Below are 20,421 nucleotides of genomic sequence, written 5' to 3' on the forward strand. Positions count from 1 at the left end.
CTTTACCATATACCCTATAAAGGGACATTATTTTAATAATCTAAAATTGTGTTTTGTTGTGAATAATCTCTTGTTCCACACTCCAGTCCAGCTGGCGGCGGTAATGCAGCTCTAAACTGGTTTAACAACCCCGATTAAACACTAAAGAAGAAGAAGGTGATCCATTCATAAACCAACATGGCGAACATTCGGTGTGTCAAGGTGAGGAAAGAAAAAGATAAATCTCCACTCTGCAACACTTACATGATTTATAATATATATAGGATGCGTTGCACTTGTTAGACGCCTGTGTCTATTTATGTGTGCAATTTGTAATTTGTTTTCCTCGTAATTACGAAGTTTCATTGTGTAGCACAACATTAGAGAATTAATGAGTCCACACAGCAGCCTGTTTGTTAACCTTTGTCTTCTCGGTTACACTGACAATGGAGACTTTGAGACAATACTTTAAAGGTTTAGTCCACGAACATAACGTCGTTGGTCCCTGACATTAGTACAGTCTGTCCAAGTACATCTACTCAAGTGCTCTACTTATGTACAAATTCGAGGTACTTGTACTTAACTTGAGGATTTCTTCTTGAAGCTACTTTACACTCATACTCCTCTACATCTTGGAGGGAAATATTGTTTTATATATAGCACAAATATATATTTATAGTTTTGTTTACATTCAGTGCTACTCACCAAAATGCATAGTGTATTATTGAGGTATAACAGACGTGTCAGGTACATATCTGTTCATGTTAAATATTGTCAGAGCAGATTTTTAATTTTAAAAAAAAGAAGAAGAAAAAAAGTACTTTAACCCCAGTATCCGGTTCATACGTGTGTACTAGCTGACAGTCTTCTTCACTGCCTTTGCTGGCTGCATATCTTGGTATGTTGCCACTATGTGTTGATCAGTATCAGTACATAGTGTGAGGTCTGGCACTCTACACATTTAAGATGAAGGTTTAGAGACCAACCAAATATTTAAAAACACGTTTTCGGTGACCTCAAAAAGATCCGTTTGAAAAAATTCAGCAATAGCTATTCCATAGAATTCACTGTCAACTGTAGTGACTCAGTCTTGGATATAAAGTAGTTCCAATGACAACAGTATAAACTAGAAAGGTGTTTTCAGTAGAGTGTGTCTGCGAGGACCACTGCTGTATTGTGTGATTGAATGAATACATCCCAACTGGCTCTAAAGTATCATATAAGACATTTCACAACAGTTAAAACTCACCAAGCTGTCTGCCTGCGTCACAGCCGCTGAGTAGTGATGAGAGGTCAGCCGGCAGATCCTGGAATCCATAACCAGGCACCTAACATATTATGCAGTTTGCTGCAGCAGAATGTGATAATAATCCTCCTGCTGGAGATAATTAATGTTGAACTCCTCTTAACAACAATCAGGGCTGTTTTAAAACTAACTTCATTATTTTCTTGATTAATGGCTGAGAGAAAATGTCAGAAAATAGTAGAAATGTCCAGAAGCCCAAAGTGATCAAACATGTTTATTTTATAATCAAATTAGACAAAAAAGCAGCATATTATGATTTAGAAGCCGGGTTTTAGTGAAAATTTGGCACGTTTGCATTAAAACATTATAAAAAAACAATCAAAGAATTGTTGGTGATCATATTTTGCAAAATTACTTTTCTATTTTAGTTAAGTTATTTTTCTTTACTTGTATTGTTAATCTATTCAGAACTGGTGTCAGTAAAACTTCTTTTGCACTTTGTATTTATTACTCCTTCGGGATTAATAAAGTTCTATCTTATCTTCTCTTTAAGTTGATTGACTCATCAATTAGTCGTCTAATCATTTCAGCTCTACAAACAGTTACCACTTGAGTAATAATAATCTTTACTTCCTATCGGTCCCAGTCCTAAATGATGAAGTGATACCTCTGCTTTTTTAATTAATCAGCAATTTTGATCTTTTTTTCACCCGTCTTTCTCAGTGACCCATGTTTTTTCCTGTGTTTTTACTTTTTTAACTTTTTCCTTTGTTCCTTATTTCCTGTACTACCCTCCACCCTCTGGTCCGTCCCTGTCTGTATGTGTGTGTGTGTGTGTGTGTGTGTGTGTGTGTGTGTGTGTGTGTGTGTGTGTGTGTGTGTGTGTGTGTGTGTGCGTGTGTGTTGTGTAGGGTATGGTTGGGCTGGTGACGGGCGGTGCGTCCGGTTTGGGCCGGGCCACTGTGGAGCGTCTGATCCAGAACGGAGCGTCTGCGGTGATCCTGGACCTGCCGTCCTCTGATGGACCGGCTCTGGCAGCCAGTCTGGGGGACCGCTGTGCCTTCGCTCCTGCAGACGTGGGTCCAAAACGCACTCGGCACTATCACTCATGCAAAATCAATAAACATGTACATTACAGTTAACAAGTTATGAATAAGTTGTTCTATTGATTCTTTGCTTCTTTCCTTAAAAATACCCACATTTTTATAGTTAAAAGCAGTATAATTCAAACACCAAATGTAAATTACCATTGAGATAAAACTACAATTATTGAACCTGGATTACATACTGTACATGCATTGTTTCCTTGTAATCCCTTCTGTAGTTAATTACCTTGAATCCAATGCGGGTATGGCGGACTCTGCCACTGACAATAAAAACTACTATATAGACTGTTACAGTATGTAAATACACTGAGACGATATTGCTGAAAAAACATAAAATCTTTAAGGATAATAACTTTTATGGGAAGGTATAAAATGTACTAATTGCACTTGTGGTAACTGAAAGAGAAAAGAAATACAGATCAAGGCTGCAGCTGTAATTTGAGCTCTAAAATGATGCCCTCAGCTCAGCAGATGGCACTCGCACATCATCCAACACAATGACGAGTGCATGTGATACATGCTGACCCTCCACATTATTTATGCCAGACTTTCCTCTACTTGCTGGATGCAAATTGAACCAAAGAACCGGTGTCTATATTTGGTGCATTTACACATGAATGCTTGGTGATATTTACCTCGCAGCCTTCTCCTTTCTCAGGTGACATCAGAAGCAGACGTGCAGTCGGCGGTGTCTCTGGCCAGAGAGAAGTTTGGGAAGCTGGACCTGGCAGTTAATTGTGCCGGCATCGCTGTCGCCGTTAAAACGTATAACTTTAAGAAGGACCTTCCTCACAGCCTGGAGGACTTCCAGCGTGTAATCAATGTAAGGATGTTGATCAGGATGTAGATCAGTAGAAAAATAAATACCAGCCGCAGCTGTGTGACCACTATGTGTTGACAAAATGCTGTTACTTTTCATACTTTGAGTACATTTAGCTGATAATACTTACATATTTTTACTTTAGTAAGGTTTTGAATGCAGGGTTTTCACTTGTAGTGGCCTTGCTTTGTGTGTGTTCTGCAGGTGAACATTGCAGGAACCTTTAATGTGATTCGTCTTGCTGTGGGTGCGATGGGGAAGAACGAGCCTGATGCAGATGGACACAGAGGCTGCATCATTAACACAGCCAGCGTGGCAGCCTTTGATGGACAGGTCATTTGAAACAAACTTTAAAAACAAAAAAAAGCATTAAAGAAACAACTGAGTGGTCGCTCCGTTTCTCAACTTTTTTCTTTTTTTTTTTTTGTGCTCTCTGTTTCCTCTCCAGGTCGGCCAAGCGGCATACTCAGCCTCTAAAGGCGGTATCGTTGGGATGACCCTCCCCATTGCACGAGATCTGGCACCCATGGGCATCAGAGTCATCACCATAGCACCAGGTCAGTGTTAGGAGTGTAACAGAAATCTTGTCCCGTTGAGATCTCTTCCCCTACAGCGGTGGAGCCACGTAGACACACCGTCCCTGTCTTATACACAACTCTCTCTGTTGCTGTTGTAAGTGTCCGGGAACCCGCAGCCGGGTCTTCCAGCTTTTACTTTTAATGTAGTATTTAACATTGTTGTGTTGGTACTTTTACTCAAGTGCATGATCTGAGTTAACTTAAGATCTGATAAGGATATTTCCTTGGTGTATGAATCTCAATGTTCTCTCCTCTTTCTCCCTCTAGGTCTGTTCTCCACTCCCCTCCTGGCTGGTCTCCCAGAGAAGGTGCGCTCCTTTCTCGCCCGCCAGGTGCCCTTCCCCTCTCGCCTGGGAGACCCCGCTGAGTTTGCCCACCTGGTGACATCACTGGCTGAGAACCCCATGATCAATGGAGAGGTCATCAGACTGGACGGAGCCATTCGCATGCAGCCCTGAGACGGATGGTGTGTGTGTCTGTGTGTCCACGTTAACAAAGGGTGTTGATCGTCACCTTCGTCGAATTAAGAGAACATTTTGTGTGTGTGTGTGTGTGTGTGAGTGTGTGTGAGTGGGTGCCTGGTACAATTATGTTGTAGAGAGCTGCATACAGTGTGAGAGAAAGTGTGTTACATATCTGTACATCATTCAGAGCATTGCAGTAGTTTATGCACACCGCTTTGGTTGTTTTGTAAACTAATCCAGATTATAATAAACCTCCAGATGGGTTTGATTATCTTTTCCAAGAAGTTTTTTTTTTTGTCTTAAAAGTAGAATTGTATTCCCCTACAGCATCTTTCAAATCTTCCTGAACCCAGAAGTTTTTATTTTGAGAAGAAATTAGGAACTTTGACCTCATGCGAAAACTGTTTTGTATTCTTACCTTAATTTGTATCTTACTTTTTTTCGTCTAACATCAGATAACTATGTAAATAACCAGCATAACACATGATGAATGCCATCCGTGCATTCATGAGAATTGTAAATTAGCATAATTAACGCCATAATAATACCATATAAGGATATGCGTCCTGCTACATACTGTATGTTCTTTATTCAAATCCTGCCTTTTACAGACTTTCCTTCCCATAAAGGAAAGTCTATCATTTTGAACAGCATCAGCAGCAGTATTAATGCTGTGTCACCTGAGGGTCGTACTGTCACAGAAATTAAGAAATGGTCCGATATGAAAAAACGTCTTCCCACAGCAACGGAAGGGGGTCAAATTATTTCAGTGGTTTATAGTATAATTGCTTGGATAACAGCAGACAAATTGCACACAACTCTTACAAGAGTTCTGGAACACTCGTAAATTGTGTTCGTACCCAAGTAAAAAAATCTAAATATGAGAAAGTTTGGGAATGCAGCAATTCCCCTAAATTTTTTACCAAAGCCATCTTTGATACCTGCCCCTTCCCTCACAGGGTTGAGGGCGGTCCCACTGTCAAACCCTCGAGTGTTTGAGGGCTCTCTTCTCTCGCAGACATTTTGAACCCTTTATGAACACTTTCCTTAGGTCAGCATTTTTACAAACTTTGCCTCGGGGGATTACCCACAATTCATAGCGTGTAATGTTTACCACAGGGTTACCAAACAAAAACAGGAAGGCACATGGGTGTTCAGCCTGTAATATTAAACATTAACATTAAGGATTTAAGATCCATAAAAATCCATGAAAGCAGAGACTATATTACACACCTGGTTTATTCAACGTTTTCTTTAAATTTTGTTTATTGTAGTTGTTTTGACAAAAATAAGAAAATGGATTATTTGACAATTGACTGGAAGATGTTCAAATCACACAGAAAAAAAAATAAAATAAAAACCCACAATAGTACAAAGCATGTTTTGGTGTCATCGAGGTAACGTGATATGTACCATTTCAAGCCCTGCAGCCTCTCACACTCAACCTTTACCAGGTGACGTCGGTTAAATCCCTGAGGGCTCAAGGCTTTAGGGGGACTTTGGGTCTGGTCCATTCCGTTTAAAACTAGACCCGGGTTAGATGGCCATTAGGGTCCTTTTTTCTTTAAGACCTGTTTGTTTTTTTTGTCTGTAATGTTCTTACCATGTTTTCTCTTTCTTCAATTCCTTCAGTTTCCACTACGGTTATGATAAATATAGCATGGGGATATACAGTATTTTGGTCAATACAGTTTCAAAATTTGAAAGTTATCGACGATTAACTTTACAGTGTCTGAATGTCAAACTAAGAAATACTAGTAACACCCCATTTGTTTATATTATGACAAGTAATGTAAAATCCACTCTGTAACCATTGATTGTATCTGAATAATGTATTCGGATACATTGGTAGTGAAGAGTATGCCTTGTGGCAAGAAATGAACAAACAAATCACAACTAGAAAAATATGAATTTCCTCAGGGTGCTTTCACACCTGATCTGTTTGTGTTTGTCTATGTAGGGCAGTTTGTTTGTTTGGTGTGAAAACTGTCAGTAACTGCAGACCACACAACCAGACCAAAGAGGACTTTGGTCCTCTGATGCATTTCATTTGTGTCAAACAGACCAACCACTGGATTCTGTGGTACTAGATATGTGACGCTAACAGTATTTTAAAAAGTGAACCTTTTATTAAAGCCACCTGTTTGATTGAGAACTGCTCAAGAAGCGATCTTAAGCAATCAGTGTATACATTTAAGCAAATCATTTGTGATAACATGTGTATGCACATCTGCACGCAGCAGTTAAAACGGTGTGTTGTGTTTGTAATTTAGTCCATTTAAAAAGTGTGTGACAGATTGATCCAGCAGCAATATTGCTCTACAACACGCCTCTTTTTATTCTCGGCTCTACCTGATTTTATTCATAACGTGGTCAATTTGCAGTTATAACCTAATACTAATAATGCTCATTATCATGTTTGTTTATTCTTTTTAACACCGGAGAGCATACAATATACACCTACAAATCATTAAAGTGCTGCAGGAGTTGCTGTCGGTCACTAGAATTTGATTTGTGGGTTGCAACAATGCATCGATGTATAATTGTTTTGTCTTGGTGTTTTACTGATGAGTGTTCAAATGAATTGAACATGTTGTAGATGATATGTACATCTCCCCTTCCATTAGGTCTGAATAAACACCAAGGCTTCAACAATGTAAGTGTTGGAAGAAATAGCTTCAGGGATTATCCTGTACCAATTATCACCAGATGAGTTCTATAGACTGCAATCACTTTGAATGGTGCACACTCTTGTGATGCTTTATTCTACTGCAGCAGTCTGTCTTATTCTGTCCTGAAAATACAAACACTCCATATACGTGACAAAGTGGTGGTGTTTGACCTGGAATTGGGTACGAGCAGCACACCCTGGTTATTGGCTGGGGTCCTAATGCTCAGAAGAAATAATAAGAAAAGAGCAAATAGAGGCAGAGGGCAGGGTCTCTCACCACACAGTTCTAGTGGTTCATGAGTGACGACTGAGAGGGATTCTTTTTGTATTGTTTTTTAGAAAAGTGCTGCATATTGTGCCTTTAAAAAGATGGAGACTTTTAAACAAAAACATGACATTACTGCATCAAGTTACAAACAAACACAGTTCTAATGTACAATCACACATAAACTTACAGGGGAAAAAAAATGCATAAGGAAGGGAGGACAGTAAAGATAATGTGATGTGGTTGGAGGAGGGGCTCTATTATTTAAAGAAGTGAGCACTTCCTGGTTTGTCAGTGAAGACTGAGGAGAGGCTGGGTTAACCATCAGAACCTCAAACATGGACATTCATCACACTTTGATCTGCATCTTCTTTTTCAGTGAGTACGCTGACTTTCTATTTCTATCATTCTCTTATTTTACAATGTTATTTTTTTCAGTCGGTCAGTTAAGCTCTGCAGTAGATGGGAAACAGTTTCTCATGAGTGAAGTGTGTTTCATCACATCTCTTATTGGTTCAACACATATTGTTGCTTTCTGTGGTTAAACAGGATGATCGGAGTTTGTATGAGTCACTCAGTGGAGGGGAACTAAGATCTGGAAATACTATAAATAACACTATGTAGAAACAAATAAAAGCCATGCACTCAAACTTTTACTTAAAAGTATTAACATCAAAATATACTTAAAGTATCAGAGGTAAAAGTACTCACTATGCAGAATGGCTTGTATCATGTTAATGTAGCTCATAATTCTGCATTGTAATTATTAATGTGTTCATCACTTTAATGTTGCAGCTGGTAGAGGTGGAGCTGATTTAATTACTTTATAAATTGCTGCACAGCTGATTTCCTCCTGGAGATCCATACAGTTTCATTATAATCTATATTAAAACATTTTAATTGACATTGATTTTATTTTGTATTTTTAATCTAATTCTGCAGAGTAACTAAATGTATGAAATAATTGTAGTGGCGTAGAAGCATAAAGTAGCAGAAAATAGAAGTGAAGTACCTCAAAACTGCACTTAAAGTACTTGGGTAAATGTACTTAGTTACTTTCCACTAGTCACCAGCTACCTAGTCACTTTGACATGACATCATTAAAAGTACTGGTGACTTTAACAAAATAAACTTTAAATCAAGAATTAAATTAAATGGTGAAACTCATAAGTAAATCTGACTACAGCTGCAGAGAGTTCAGTAGAAAATCAATCTTGGAAAACAAGCTGCATCTATTGGATGAGTTGGGATCAATTAAATCTTTCAGTAAACGTGTTCAGAAAGAAGACAAAGCTAATTTTTGACTTTTGTCATCTGTATCAGTTTGACTGTTTGTGTTGATTCTCACCAAACAGTCAATGTACCAACTGTAGAGAGTACATCTCTGAGAAGGAGAAGGAATAAGAAAACACTTTTATGGTCTTAGCTCTTCTCCATAACTCAAACAATTAACTCAATATTTATCATATAAACCTTTGTGACTGGTAGCCATATTCTTTTCTTTTATTCTTTCAATTCTAATCTGATAATGAAGTGAAATCTTTCATTGAGTTGTCCACGTTTAGTCTTGTATGTTTGTGTTTATTTTTCTCGTAAATTTGCCACTTTAATCTCAGAAAATTGTTTTTTTCCCCCTAAATGTATGACTTTGTTCTCTGAGTTTTTTAATATTATTACTACCCCAAACTCCTGCTTAAAATGCTTAAAATCTTGGTTGAAAGAATCCTAATTAAATTATAGTTGTATTAAATTATTACCCCTCAGTAACAGACTAGTTGAACTGGGTAGTTTATCCCAGTAGAGGAAGGGAAGTCCAGATAATAACTATTGATTGATCATCCTTTCAATAGCACTGCGGGGCAGAAACACTGGTCTCATCAATGCAGAGATCATCGTCAGTACAGGAAAGGAAGGAGGAGACATCACAGTTGGATGCAACTTCATTTTCTCTGGAATAAGGAAGATCTTCTGTAAGGAACCATGTGAAGAAGAAGATATTCTCATTGAAACAGATGATGTCACAGCTAAGAGTGGCAGATACAGCATTGAATATAAAGAAGGAACGTTTCCACAGACTTCTACAATTCTGTATGTGAGCATCACAAATCTGACTAAGTCAGATGCAGGAAAGTACAGATGTGGTTTGCACAGATCTTTAACATTCTCACCATCATACCAGGAGATTGAGATCAGAGTTGAAGAAGGTGAGTTTCTACTGAGAGAATGAACTGTTCACTGACAGCTGCTGATGTTTCAAATACCTCGATGTGTTTAGTCTAACGATTATATTTAGAGCTGCATATTTTCATCATTGTAAAAACTGATGAATGCTCCTTTAAAACCAACAGTTCAACTGTAACATGTGATACATTCACACTGTCCCACACTATATGAAGGTAGATTTGTGTCTTTATTAGGGTTCGACTTACGTTACATGCACGCAGAAAGTGAAGCGTCATGTCAGCAACACCTCATGTCGTTCTTAAAAAAAAGAGACTCTACCACACTAACAACATGAAAACAAAGTGAAGTGCTACCAGAGCAATATAATGTCAACTTACCTCCATGCCGCTCATCACAGTAACCTCTACAGTGGAAGTAGATGCCGGGATCCAAGTCGAACCCACCAATAGAAACTCCTGGCTCATTCAGCAGCGTATGCCCCGCCCACTACGTCCAAACTCAACTCGTAGCTTTACGTTTTGGTTTTGGTTTTGAAACCGTAGCTTTTCGTTTTGAAACCGTAGCTTTTCGTTTTGAAAGCAAAGGTTTTGTTTGCGTAATAAAGACACAAATCTACCTTCATACACTACAGCTGATTTGAATAGTGTTGCACCAAACACATTGATTACATTCTGTATTTTGCTGTATGATTAGAAATATATTGATACATTCACAGAGAATTCGTTTTATTGAAGTGAAATATTACCACAGATTTCTTTGTATCAATTAGTATCTGATTGTGTAGTTGTGTGTTCATTGTTTTTTTGTGTGTTTCTCAGCTCCAGTCTCTTCAAAACCAAATGTGACTCTCCAACCTTTTTCAGCATCAGTCCCATCAGCCTCCACACTGACTACAACACAGTGGTTGAGCTCCAGTACAGGAAGCTACACACCTTCATCAGCCTCCCCCGAAGGTACCCAGCAGTCTCAAAAGGAACAGACACCAGCTGCAGGTTGGACATTTTTTTGTTATAAAGTATTAATTTAATGATTTAAATATTTAGTTCATGTTGTTATTAGCTTGACAGTTATGCAGACTCCCAGATATATTACATAATAAAGTGTAAAACAAACTTGTTCATCTGCTCAAACAACCACAGATTACACACTGATGTATGTGGGTCTGACTCTGGTCGTCATACTTGTCGTATTATTAGCAGCTGTGCTGATATTCTGCAGGAAGAGGGCCAATATACCCAAAGGTGAGGCTACAGGACACACACACACACACACACACACACACACACACACACACACACACACACACACACACACACACACACACACACACACATAACAAAGACATCCGGACAACTAAAACGGAACATTTAGCTGATGAAGAAAAGTGCAGAAGGGACTTTCAGAAGTGTTTCAGACTATTTTAAATTGAAAGCTAAATCCTGCTCGATGTTCCTAGATTATGTCACACGCTATATATACGAGATATCATGAAATAACTATTCATATACTGTATAAGATTTTATATATAGTGTCAAGCTGAACTTAATAGAATCAAATGAGCGTTATCCTATTCAAACTGCTATTATCTCATCAATATGCATCTAAAGTTACTTTTTGTAAAAGATGTAGTGTAAAAACAAATTGATGACAAGAATATACTAGATTAAATATAAAATGCATAAGTTTTATCCAGATTTCTCTGATAGGTGTGTGAGGAATGAAATCCAAGAGGGTATAGGTATCTATACAGAATACAATACAGGACATAGAACCTGTGTGTGTGTGTGTGTGTGTGTGTGTGTGTGTGTGTGTGTGTGTGTGTGAGTGTGAGAGAGAGAGAGAGAGAGAGAGAGAGAGAGAGAGAGAGAGAGAGAGAGAGAGAGAGAGATTTGGAATGAGAGGTATATGAGCTACATGTAGATGAATGAATGTGATACAAATGTACATTTGTCATGTGTCTTAAAAGAACAGTGTGTAGGATTTGGAGGGATTTATTGGCAGAAATGGAATATTATATTCATACCTTCATTTCATTAATGTATTATGACCTGAAACTAAGAGTCGTTCTGTTCTCGTTACCTTAAAATGAGCCGTTTATAGTTTCATAGGGAGTGGGTCCTTCTCACGAAATTCACCATATTGCACCACATTTCTACAGTAGCCCTGAAAGGACATACCAACCACTGGTTCTATTGAGAGCCTTTGGCATTTATATGTTACCTGAAGGCCACCGTAGTTCTCTGACACACATTCTCACCACTAGATGCCATTAAATCCTACATAGTGCTCCTTTTCTGTCTTGTATTTTGTCTTATATTAATGTATTTCTTTATATGTTAGCCCTACTAGGATAGTATACTGTATACTATCTTATACATCAAGGTATTATATAGGTTTGTTTGAAAGAGATTGAAAGCAAATATCATGGTGGATTATCTAAAAAAACAATAGAGCACAAAGGCGACTCTCTTCAAGAGGAGAGGAGGTCTGCTCAAAACCTTTCTAGGATCCTTTTTAGAAAAGAAGACGTAAAATGTTTTTAAAACTTGTCTCTTTGAGCTGATATACTGAACTGCATGCCTTTCAGAACCTCCTGTGGAAACTGAGTACGCTAATGACACAGAGGTGAGTTTGAGTACATCTGGGACATCACAGCATCCTTCATGTTTGTGAAACCTGCTCATATTAATACAAACCCCTCTTCTCCTTCTTCAGGCCAACCGTGAGTACGAGGAGATCAGAGAGGAGGACAGATGGAGCACATCTCCTGTAGAAGTATCTACAGTTTACACTTACGTCAAATACACCAAACCAAACGGTGTTGAAACCACAGACGAATACAGCTTGGCCACTGCAGCCACTTCTCAGAAGACCGTGAGTTGCAACTGTGGGAGGATTTTAGGTTTTAGGCTTAGAAAACACCTTAAGGCTACAGCCACTAAAATAACTTGACACAGTCATGGTTACGACTTTCACACATTTCACAAAAGCGATTTCTCTGTCCCTCACCCAAAGACGGCAGTTGTAAAAAATAGCTTCTTAAATGTACATTTGCCTTTTTTGTTTTGATCCAGGTTTTGAGAGGAAGTCTGAGACAAATTCAAATGTTATTCAAATGTACTGCAAAGGAAATATTTTGAAGTCCTCAAAAGAGTGGTTTAGAATGAACTTCATCAGCTTGTTTCAAATTTAAAATAATTCCAAGTAACATGACTTTGGTAAAAATATTAAGTTAAGTCAACAAAGTTGGAAAAGAAACTCCATCTGTCTATTTTTTTCATCAAGACAGAAAAGCAACCTATTAAAAACAGGAACCAAGCCAGTTCCTGGTCATATCTAGAGCCACAAGCTTCCATTGGTTCAAGGTAGAAGTCCTCAGAGTGAAAGCTGAAATACAGACATTGAGTTCAATACATCTGGAGATAAAACCCTGTAAACGGTTTACATGATATGAGGAAGCACTCACGCTAAGAGCCTAAGTGATGAACTTTGACCTCTCTTTGTTTTCTCGCAGATTGAAGATGCTTCGGGTAAACTAATCTACTCTGACGTCGATTTTGCCGACGGTCCAGCTGCCTCGCTCAACAGCGCCCCCCGTGGTGATGCAGATAACGTTGTCTACTCTGTGCCTCGGGTAGAAGACACGTCACCTCCCCTGTACTCCGTTGTTACTTCACATCAGCCGTAGCACAGACGCTGTCAACGCCACATTCTCCATCAGTGGCCAACAGGGGAACACAAAGGGGCTTGAATGAGTAACGTTCACGCCACAATTACTGTTGATTACTGTATATCTGCTGATATTTTTTTAAACAGTAACACATAATGTAAACAAACATTTTTTAATACAATACTATCAATTCTATGTGTATTTCTAAAGAATTGTGACCAATATATTACTAAATATATATATTAATAAACTTGTCAGTGCTCTCTTGTGGACAAAAGACATTTGTTTCTCTTACTCCAAACATTTTTGGACATTCTTAGATTGCATTTAACAAAATACAAGAATTAAAAAGTTTGTTTATTTCTAATGCTCAGAAACACTCGATACATATTTTAGCTTGGAGCTTGGTTTTGCTTGGCTAGTATACAGAACATAAAACCCTGCTGATCTCTAAAACAAAGAAAAAGATTACATAGGATGTTGGTTATTAGTTTATAATAACTAGTATGCACATGATAGAAAAATAGCATCTTTCAGAACTTTAAGGCTCTGTCGATTATGTGAATATAGAGACAAGAAATCTTAATTAATCTACAAAATATGATACAGTGAAAACAATGCATAAGGAAGGAAGTAGAGTTAAGTAGAGAATGTGATGTGGTTGGAGGAAGGGCTCCATCATTTAGAGAAGTGAGCACTTCCTGGTTTGTCAGTGAAGACTGAGGAGAGGCTGCGTTAACCATCAGAACCTCAAACATGGACATTCGTCACACTTTGATCTGCGTCTTCTTTTTCAGTGAGTACGCTGACTTTCTATTTCTATCATTCTCTTATTTTACGATGTTATTTTTTTCAGTCGGTCAGTTAAGCTCTGCAGTAGATGGGAAACAGTTTCTCACGAGTGAAGTGTGTTTCATCACATCTCTTATTGGTTCAACACATATTGTTGCTTTCTGTGGTTAAACAGGATGATCGGAGTTTGGATGAGTCACTCAGTGGAGGAAGAAGTACTCTTAGATCTTAACACTCTAAATAACACTATGTAGAAATATTCGGTTACAAATAAAAGCCATGCACTTACATTTTTGCTGAAGTAAAAGTACAACAAGTATCAACATTAAATTTACTTAAAGTATCAGAGGTAAAATTACTCACTATGCAGAATGGCTTAAATCATGTTAATGTAGCTCATAATTCTGCATTGTAATTATAGCTAGCAACAGACGCACTGTGTGTGTGTGTGTGTGTGTGTGTGTGTGTGTGTGTGTGTGTGTTCAGCTCAACCTCTAAATGAACTTAGCAGAGGCTCCATTTCTCTCAGCAAAACAATGAAATTAAATGAACAGTAATTATAGCAAACTGTCTAACACATTCTCATAAACAACAAAAATAATCAACATAAATAAATGTTACATCTCTGAGTAGGAATAAGTAAACACTTTTATGATTTAGCTCTTCTCCATAACTCAAACAATGAACTCAATATTTATCATATAAACCTTTGTGACTGGTAGCCATATTGTTTTTTAATTCTTTTACTTATATTCTAATCTGGGTAATGAAGTGATATCTTTCATTGACTGGTCCATGTGTAGACATAAACAATACTATTTTTCAGAATTTATTTTCTTGTGAGTGTTTTTTTTTTTTTAATCTTAAAGACTATTCAAGTTATTTTCTTGTATATTTGTGTTTTCTTTCTCATAAATCTGCCACTTTAATCTCAGAAAATAGTTTGAATATTACCCCAAACTCTGTAATAATAACATATTATTTTTCTTTCCTACAGTGACCTTAAAACACCGTTGTAAGAATGTTAGACAATTCTGATGCTTAAAGTCTTGGTTGAAAGAATCCTAATTAAATTATAGTTGTATTAAATTATTACCCCTCAGTCACAGACTAGTTGAACTGGGTAGTTTATCCCAGTAGAGGAAGGGAAGTCCAGATAATAACTATTGATTGATCATCCTTTCAACAGCACTGCGGGGCAGAAACACTGGTCTCATCAATGCAGAGATCCTCGTCAGTACAGGAAAGGAAGGAGGAGACATCACAGTTGAATGCATCTTCATTTTCTCTGGAAGAAGGAAGTCCTTCTGTAAGGAACCATGTGAAGAAGAAGATATTCTCATTGAAACAGATGATGTCACAGCTAAGAGTGGCAGATACAGCATTGAATATGACAAAGGAACAATTCTACAGTCTGCAATTCTGTATGTGAGCATCACAAAGCTGACTAAGTCTGATGCAGGAAAGTACAAATGTGGTTTGCACAGATATTTAACACCCTCATCATACCAGGAGATTGAGATCAGAGTTGAAGAAGGTGAGTTTCTACTGAGAGAATGAACTGTTCACTGACAGCTGCTGATGTTTCAAATACCTCGATGTGTTTAGTCTAACGATTATATTTAGAGCTGCATATTTTCATCATTGTAAAAACTGATGAATGCTCCTTTAAAACCAACAGTTCAACTGTAACACATGTGATACATTCAGACTGTCTCACACTACAGCTGATTTGAATAGTGTTGCACCAAACACATTGATTACATTCTGCATTTTGCTGTATGATTAGAAATGCATTGATACATTCACAGATAATTATGTTATTAAAGTGAAATATTGCCACAGATTTCTTTGTATCTGTAGAATTAGTATCTGATTATGATTGTGTAGTTGTGTGTTCATTGTTTTTTTTGTGTGTTTCTCAGCTCCAGTCTCTTCAAAACCAAATGTGACTCTCCAACCTTTTTCAGCATCAGTCCCATCAGCCTCCACACTGACTACAACACAGTGGTTGAGCTCCAGTACAGGAAGCTACACACCTTCATCAGCCTCCCCCGAAGGTACCCAGCAGTCTCAAAAGGAACAGACACCAGCTGCAGGTTGGACATTTTTTTGTTATAAAGTATTAATTTAATGATTTAAATATTTAGTTCATGTTGTTATTAGCTTGACAGTTATGCAGACTCCCAGATATATTACATAATAAAGTGTAAAACAAACTTGTTCATCTGCTCAAACAACCACAGATTACACACTGATGTATGTGGGTCTGACTCTGGTCGTCATACTTGTCGTATTATTAGCAGCTGTGCTGATATTCTGCAGGAAGAGGGCCAATATACCCAAAGGTGAGGCTACAGGACACACACACACACACACACACACACACACACACACACACACACACACACACACACACACACACACACACACACACACACACACACACACACACACATAACAAAGACATCCGGACAACTAAAACGGAACATTTAGCTGAAGAAAAGTGCAGAAGGGACTTTCAGAAGTGTTTCAGACTATTTTAAATTGAAAGCTAAATCCTGCTCGATGTTCCTAGATTATGTCACACGCTATATATACGAGATATCATGAAATAACTATTCATATACTGTATAAGATTTTATATATAGTGTCAAGCTGAACTTAATAGAATCAAATGAGCGTTATCCTATTCAAACTGCTATTATCTCATCAATATGCATCTGAAGTAACGTTTTGTAAAAGCTGTAGTGTAGGCTGTCATGAATCGAGATGATCCAGACAGTAGATTAAACTCAGTCTTGTAAACATTTTGAGAAAAAAAGAAATCTTAAAAAGTCAAGTTAAATCATTATAACAAAAAAACAACAACATGAGTCTAAAGACAAACAATGTGTGTCAGTGACTGGGTGTTAGGAGCACATTAACAGGTCATTCAGGCTGATGACTGGTCAACTGAATGTGCCGATGCTCTTCTCCAATCACTTAACAGTCAGTCTGGAGTGCAACAATTCTTAATGGAAGAACATATTAGATGCCAAGGTTGCCATAAAAGGACTGAAAAAACACAATTATACTATGATAACATTATTTCTCTAATTAATGAGCTGCAATGTAGCATTAACAAATGGTCAAACTTGCCCATAAACTTCTCTTTATTTTCCAAACTATAGCTCTAATTCCCCCAAAACATTTTTTTATTTATTCTTACTCACCTTTTTGTCTGGTCTAATTTGGTGAGAAGAACTCTTTTTCAAAATCCGAGAACAGAAAGAGGTCTTAAACTTCCAAATGTATTATGCCTCTCAGATGTCTTAAATATAGCGTATTATTATATTATATGTTATATCAACACAGCCGACGAACCCTGGATACATATTGAAAGCAAACAATTAAAGCCTCAAAACCTGTTGAAATCTCTGTTTATAAAACACAATATGAAACATTACTTATTTATAAACTCACATTAAAATCATGGAACAAAATTTTCAAAAATACCAGTAATGCAATTTAGTATCCCGAGGAAGACAAAATGTGGAGCTCAACTGGAGCACTTGGACTACGAGGGGAATTTAACACTTATCAGATATAATTATGCACAATAGTGTCCAATCACTTACAGGACTTCAGAATAAAGTCACATTGACAAATATGTATTTTGTTTAGATCAGGACCTCTGGAGGAGGTTATCTTTAAAGAAGGAAGAAAAAAACATTAATTTGGCAGAATATACAACATGCTGAAGGAACAGCACTTACTGCAAAAGTTGTACGATAAATGAAATAAAGATTTTAAACAACCCAACACAAAATGAAAGAAGTTCTTATATCTCATTAACAGTATTACTGCAAATACAAATCTACTCTGTCTCTCGGCCGTCTCTCCCGTGTGTGTGAATCTCACTGGAGTCGGAAAGTTTGTTAGAAAACACATATTTGATTGGCTGAGTAGAATCACGTGAGAATATTTACATCGCATTGGTCGGTGTGTTTCCTGGTACCATAAAGGCTAGAAAAGCTGCGCGAGTAAATATTGAAGCACTCCGTCAAAATAAAAATAATGATCAATTATCAATTGGTTATAGGTCTAGAGCCCAGATACAACGTGGTCTGGACCCGGATCTGGACCGTGGTCCGCCTTTTAATCACCCTGCCTTAGAATGAGCCGTTTATAGTTTCATAGGGAGTGGGTCCTTCTCACGGAATTCACCATATTGCACAACGTTTCTACAGTAGCCCTGAAAGGACATACCAACCACTGGTTCTATTGAGAGCCTTTGGCATTTATATGTTACCTGAAGGCCACCGTAGTTCTCTGACACACATTCTCACCACTAGATGCCACTAAATCCTACACACTGCTCCTTTTCTGTCTTATATTTTGTCTTATGTATTTCTTTATATGTTAGCCCTACTAGGATAGTATACTGTATACTATCTTATAAATCAAGGTATTATATAGGTTTGTTTGAAAGAGATTGAAAGCAAATATCATGGTGGAAAGCAAAAAATTAAATAAAGATAATCCTGCAAAAACAATAGAGCACAAAGGCGACTCTCTTCAAGAGGAGAGGAGGTCTGCTCAAAACCTTTCTAGGATCCTTTTTTAGAAAAGAAGACGTAAAATGTTTTTAAAACTTGTCTCTTTGAGCTGATATACTGAACTGCATGCCTTTCAGAACCTCCTGTGGAAACTGAGTACGCTAATTACACAGAGGTGAGTTTGAGTACATCTGGGACATCACAGCATCCTTCATGTTTGTGAAACCTGCTCATATTAATACAAACCCCTCTTCTCCTCCTTCAGGCCAACCGTGAGTACGAGGAGATCAGAGAGGAGGACAGATGGAGCACATCTCCTCCTGTAGAAGTATCTACAGTTTACACTTACGTCAGATACACCAAACCAAACGGTGTTGAAACCACAGACGAATACAGCTTGGCCACTGCAGCCACTTCTCAGAAGACCGTGAGTTGCAACTGTGGGAGGATTTAAAGTTTCAGGCTTAGAAAACACCTTAAATAACTTGACACAGTCATGGTTACGACTTTCACACATTTCACAAAAGTGATTTCTCTGTCCCTCACCCAAAGACGGCAGTTGTAAAAAATAGCTTCTTAAATGTACATTTGCCTTTTTTGTTTTGATCCAGGTTTTGAGAGGAAGTCTGAGACAAATTCAAATGTTATTCAAATGTACTGCAAAGGAAATATTTTGAAGTCCTCAAGAGAGAATGAACTTCATCAGCTTGTTTCAAATTTAAAATAATTCCAAGTAACATGACTTTGGTAAAAATATTAAGTTAAGTCAACAAAGTTGGAAAAGAAACTCCATCTGTCTATTTTTTTCATCAAGACAGAAAAGCAACCTATTAAAAACAGGAACCAAGCCAGTTCCTGGTCATATCTAGAGCCACAAGCTTCCATTGGTTCAAGGTAGAAGTCCTCAGAGTGAAAGCTGAAATACAGACATTGAGTTCAATACATCTGGAGATAAAACCCTGTAAACGGTTTACATGATATGAGGAAGCACACACGCTAAGAGCCTAAGTGATGAACTTTGACCTCTCTTTGTTTTCTCGCAGATTGAAGATGCTTCGGGTAAACTAATCTACTCTGACGTCGATTTTGCCGACGGTCCAGCTGCCTCGCTCAACAGCGCCCCCCGTGGTGATGCAGATAACGTTGTCTACTCTGTGCCTCGGGTAGAAGACACGTCACCTCCCCTGTACTCCGTTGTTACTTCACATCAGCCGTAGCACAGACGCTGTCAACGCCACATTCTCCATCAGTGGCCAACAGGGGAACACAAAGGGGCTTGAATGAGTAACGTTCACGCCACAATCTGTTTTTATCGTGTCAGAGAACTGACCTTATTTTGAGAACTGTTATATTTGTTAACTGTTAGTTTTACAGTGTGATTGAAAATGTGACACCTAACAGCAATGACTGCTGGGGAAAAAAGTTAATATATTTAGGTTTGAGAAGATGAGATGTTTATAAGCTGAAATTGATATATATATATATATAAATATAATATTGATATTGCAGTTAGACACTGTATTGTTTTGTGTTTTCTAAAGTATAATTGGTTTTGTTAAGGGGATCTATTTGACTGGAGAACAATGTCCTGTGATATTTAAAGAGTGTCCTTTGGTTTTGTCATCACTGTTAATATTAACATGCATTTCCTTACATTTTTGGACAGAATGCTCGCTAAGGCCTTCACGTTATAGATAGATATATCATTACTTTTTTATTGTACTGGAGCACAAACACTCTTTATTTTTTTAACAAATTGATTAGTATTCGTAGCTGGCAGAACTTTACATGATGTGACAATTAAAAAAAAGACATATAGGACTCAATAATGATCAAAAATGTTTAAGATTTTCAAGCAGTGCAGAGACTATAATACATTTTTTCCACAAAAATATGACAATGCCATTTTAAGTTGCAACCAAGTAATTTGAATGTAAAATCATACATAAACTTGCAGATAGAAGTGTCCCTGAGCAAGACACTGAACCCCTCACTGCTCCCCGGGCGCCTATCATGGGCAGCCCACCGCTCCCTATATACAGGGAGCGGTCAAATGCAGAGAACAATTTCCCCTTGCGGGATTAAGAAAGTATAATTAAAAAAAA

The 20,421-nt window shown here is 37.7% G+C and overlaps 3 protein-coding genes across 7 annotated transcripts; all 3 read left to right on the forward strand.

The window, feature by feature from the left end:
* The first annotated feature begins 86 nt into the window (after positions 1-86).
* On the forward strand, positions 87-4,469 carry LOC137889579 (3-hydroxyacyl-CoA dehydrogenase type-2-like). The gene is made up of 6 exons (XM_068733496.1): positions 87-201; positions 2,137-2,301; positions 2,990-3,154; positions 3,356-3,484; positions 3,600-3,708; positions 3,997-4,469. Exons 1-6 carry the CDS (start codon positions 178-180, stop codon positions 4,185-4,187), a joined length of 783 nt encoding a protein of 260 aa, XP_068589597.1. The 5' UTR covers positions 87-177; the 3' UTR covers positions 4,188-4,469.
* Positions 4,470-7,446: 2,977 nt separating this feature from the next.
* On the forward strand, positions 7,447-13,246 carry LOC137889467 (uncharacterized). Of its 3 annotated transcripts, none has more exons than XM_068733341.1 (7): positions 7,447-7,507; positions 8,980-9,333; positions 10,132-10,305; positions 10,453-10,554; positions 11,901-11,938; positions 12,029-12,187; positions 12,828-13,246. In XM_068733341.1, the coding sequence occupies exons 1-7, from the start codon at positions 7,468-7,470 to the stop codon at positions 12,999-13,001; spliced, it is 1,041 nt and encodes a 346-aa protein (XP_068589442.1). In that variant the 5' UTR covers positions 7,447-7,467; the 3' UTR covers positions 13,002-13,246. The 3 variants fall into 3 exon arrangements, with proteins under 3 accessions (XP_068589442.1, XP_068589444.1, XP_068589443.1); XM_068733343.1 differs by having other exon boundaries at positions 10,510-10,554; XM_068733342.1 differs by having other exon boundaries at positions 10,177-10,305.
* Positions 13,247-13,696: 450 nt separating this feature from the next.
* On the forward strand, positions 13,697-19,777 carry LOC137889404 (uncharacterized). 3 transcript variants are annotated; one of them, XM_068733251.1, is made up of 7 exons: positions 13,697-13,779; positions 14,965-15,312; positions 15,701-15,874; positions 16,022-16,123; positions 18,454-18,491; positions 18,582-18,743; positions 19,360-19,777. In XM_068733251.1, the coding sequence occupies exons 1-7, from the start codon at positions 13,740-13,742 to the stop codon at positions 19,531-19,533; spliced, it is 1,038 nt and encodes a 345-aa protein (XP_068589352.1). In that variant the 5' UTR covers positions 13,697-13,739; the 3' UTR covers positions 19,534-19,777. The 3 variants fall into 3 exon arrangements, with proteins under 3 accessions (XP_068589352.1, XP_068589354.1, XP_068589353.1); XM_068733253.1 differs by having other exon boundaries at positions 16,079-16,123; XM_068733252.1 differs by having other exon boundaries at positions 15,746-15,874.
* The last annotated feature ends 644 nt before the right edge of the window (positions 19,778-20,421 follow it).

The sequence above is a fragment of the Cebidichthys violaceus genome, unplaced genomic scaffold (assembly GCF_023349555.1).
Source record: "Cebidichthys violaceus isolate CVI_PGR_0920_01 unplaced genomic scaffold, fCebVio1.0.p SCAF_6, whole genome shotgun sequence".
NCBI classification, from domain to species: domain Eukaryota; kingdom Metazoa; phylum Chordata; class Actinopteri; order Perciformes; family Stichaeidae; genus Cebidichthys; species Cebidichthys violaceus.

Bases quoted from the DNA above. Each gene is read 5' to 3' on its own strand.
- LOC137889579 (XM_068733496.1), top strand. From the start codon at position 178: ATGGCGAACATTCGGTGTGTCAAG. The intron at 2,302-2,989 runs GTGGGTCCAAAA...CTCCTTTCTCAG, and splicing joins GTGCCTTCGCTCCTGCAGAC to GTGACATCAGAAGCAGACGT. The intron at 3,485-3,599 runs GTCATTTGAAAC...TTTCCTCTCCAG, and splicing joins TGGCAGCCTTTGATGGACAG to GTCGGCCAAGCGGCATACTC.
- LOC137889467 (XM_068733341.1), top strand. From the start codon at position 7,468: ATGGACATTCATCACACTTTGATCTGCATCTTCTTTTTCA. The intron at 9,334-10,131 runs GTGAGTTTCTAC...TGTGTTTCTCAG, and splicing joins TGAGATCAGAGTTGAAGAAG to CTCCAGTCTCTTCAAAACCA. The intron at 11,939-12,028 runs GTGAGTTTGAGT...CTCCTTCTTCAG, and splicing joins AGTACGCTAATGACACAGAG to GCCAACCGTGAGTACGAGGA.
- LOC137889404 (XM_068733251.1), top strand. From the start codon at position 13,740: ATGGACATTCGTCACACTTTGATCTGCGTCTTCTTTTTCA. The intron at 15,313-15,700 runs GTGAGTTTCTAC...TGTGTTTCTCAG, and splicing joins TGAGATCAGAGTTGAAGAAG to CTCCAGTCTCTTCAAAACCA. The intron at 15,875-16,021 runs GTTGGACATTTT...AAACAACCACAG, and splicing joins GGAACAGACACCAGCTGCAG to ATTACACACTGATGTATGTG.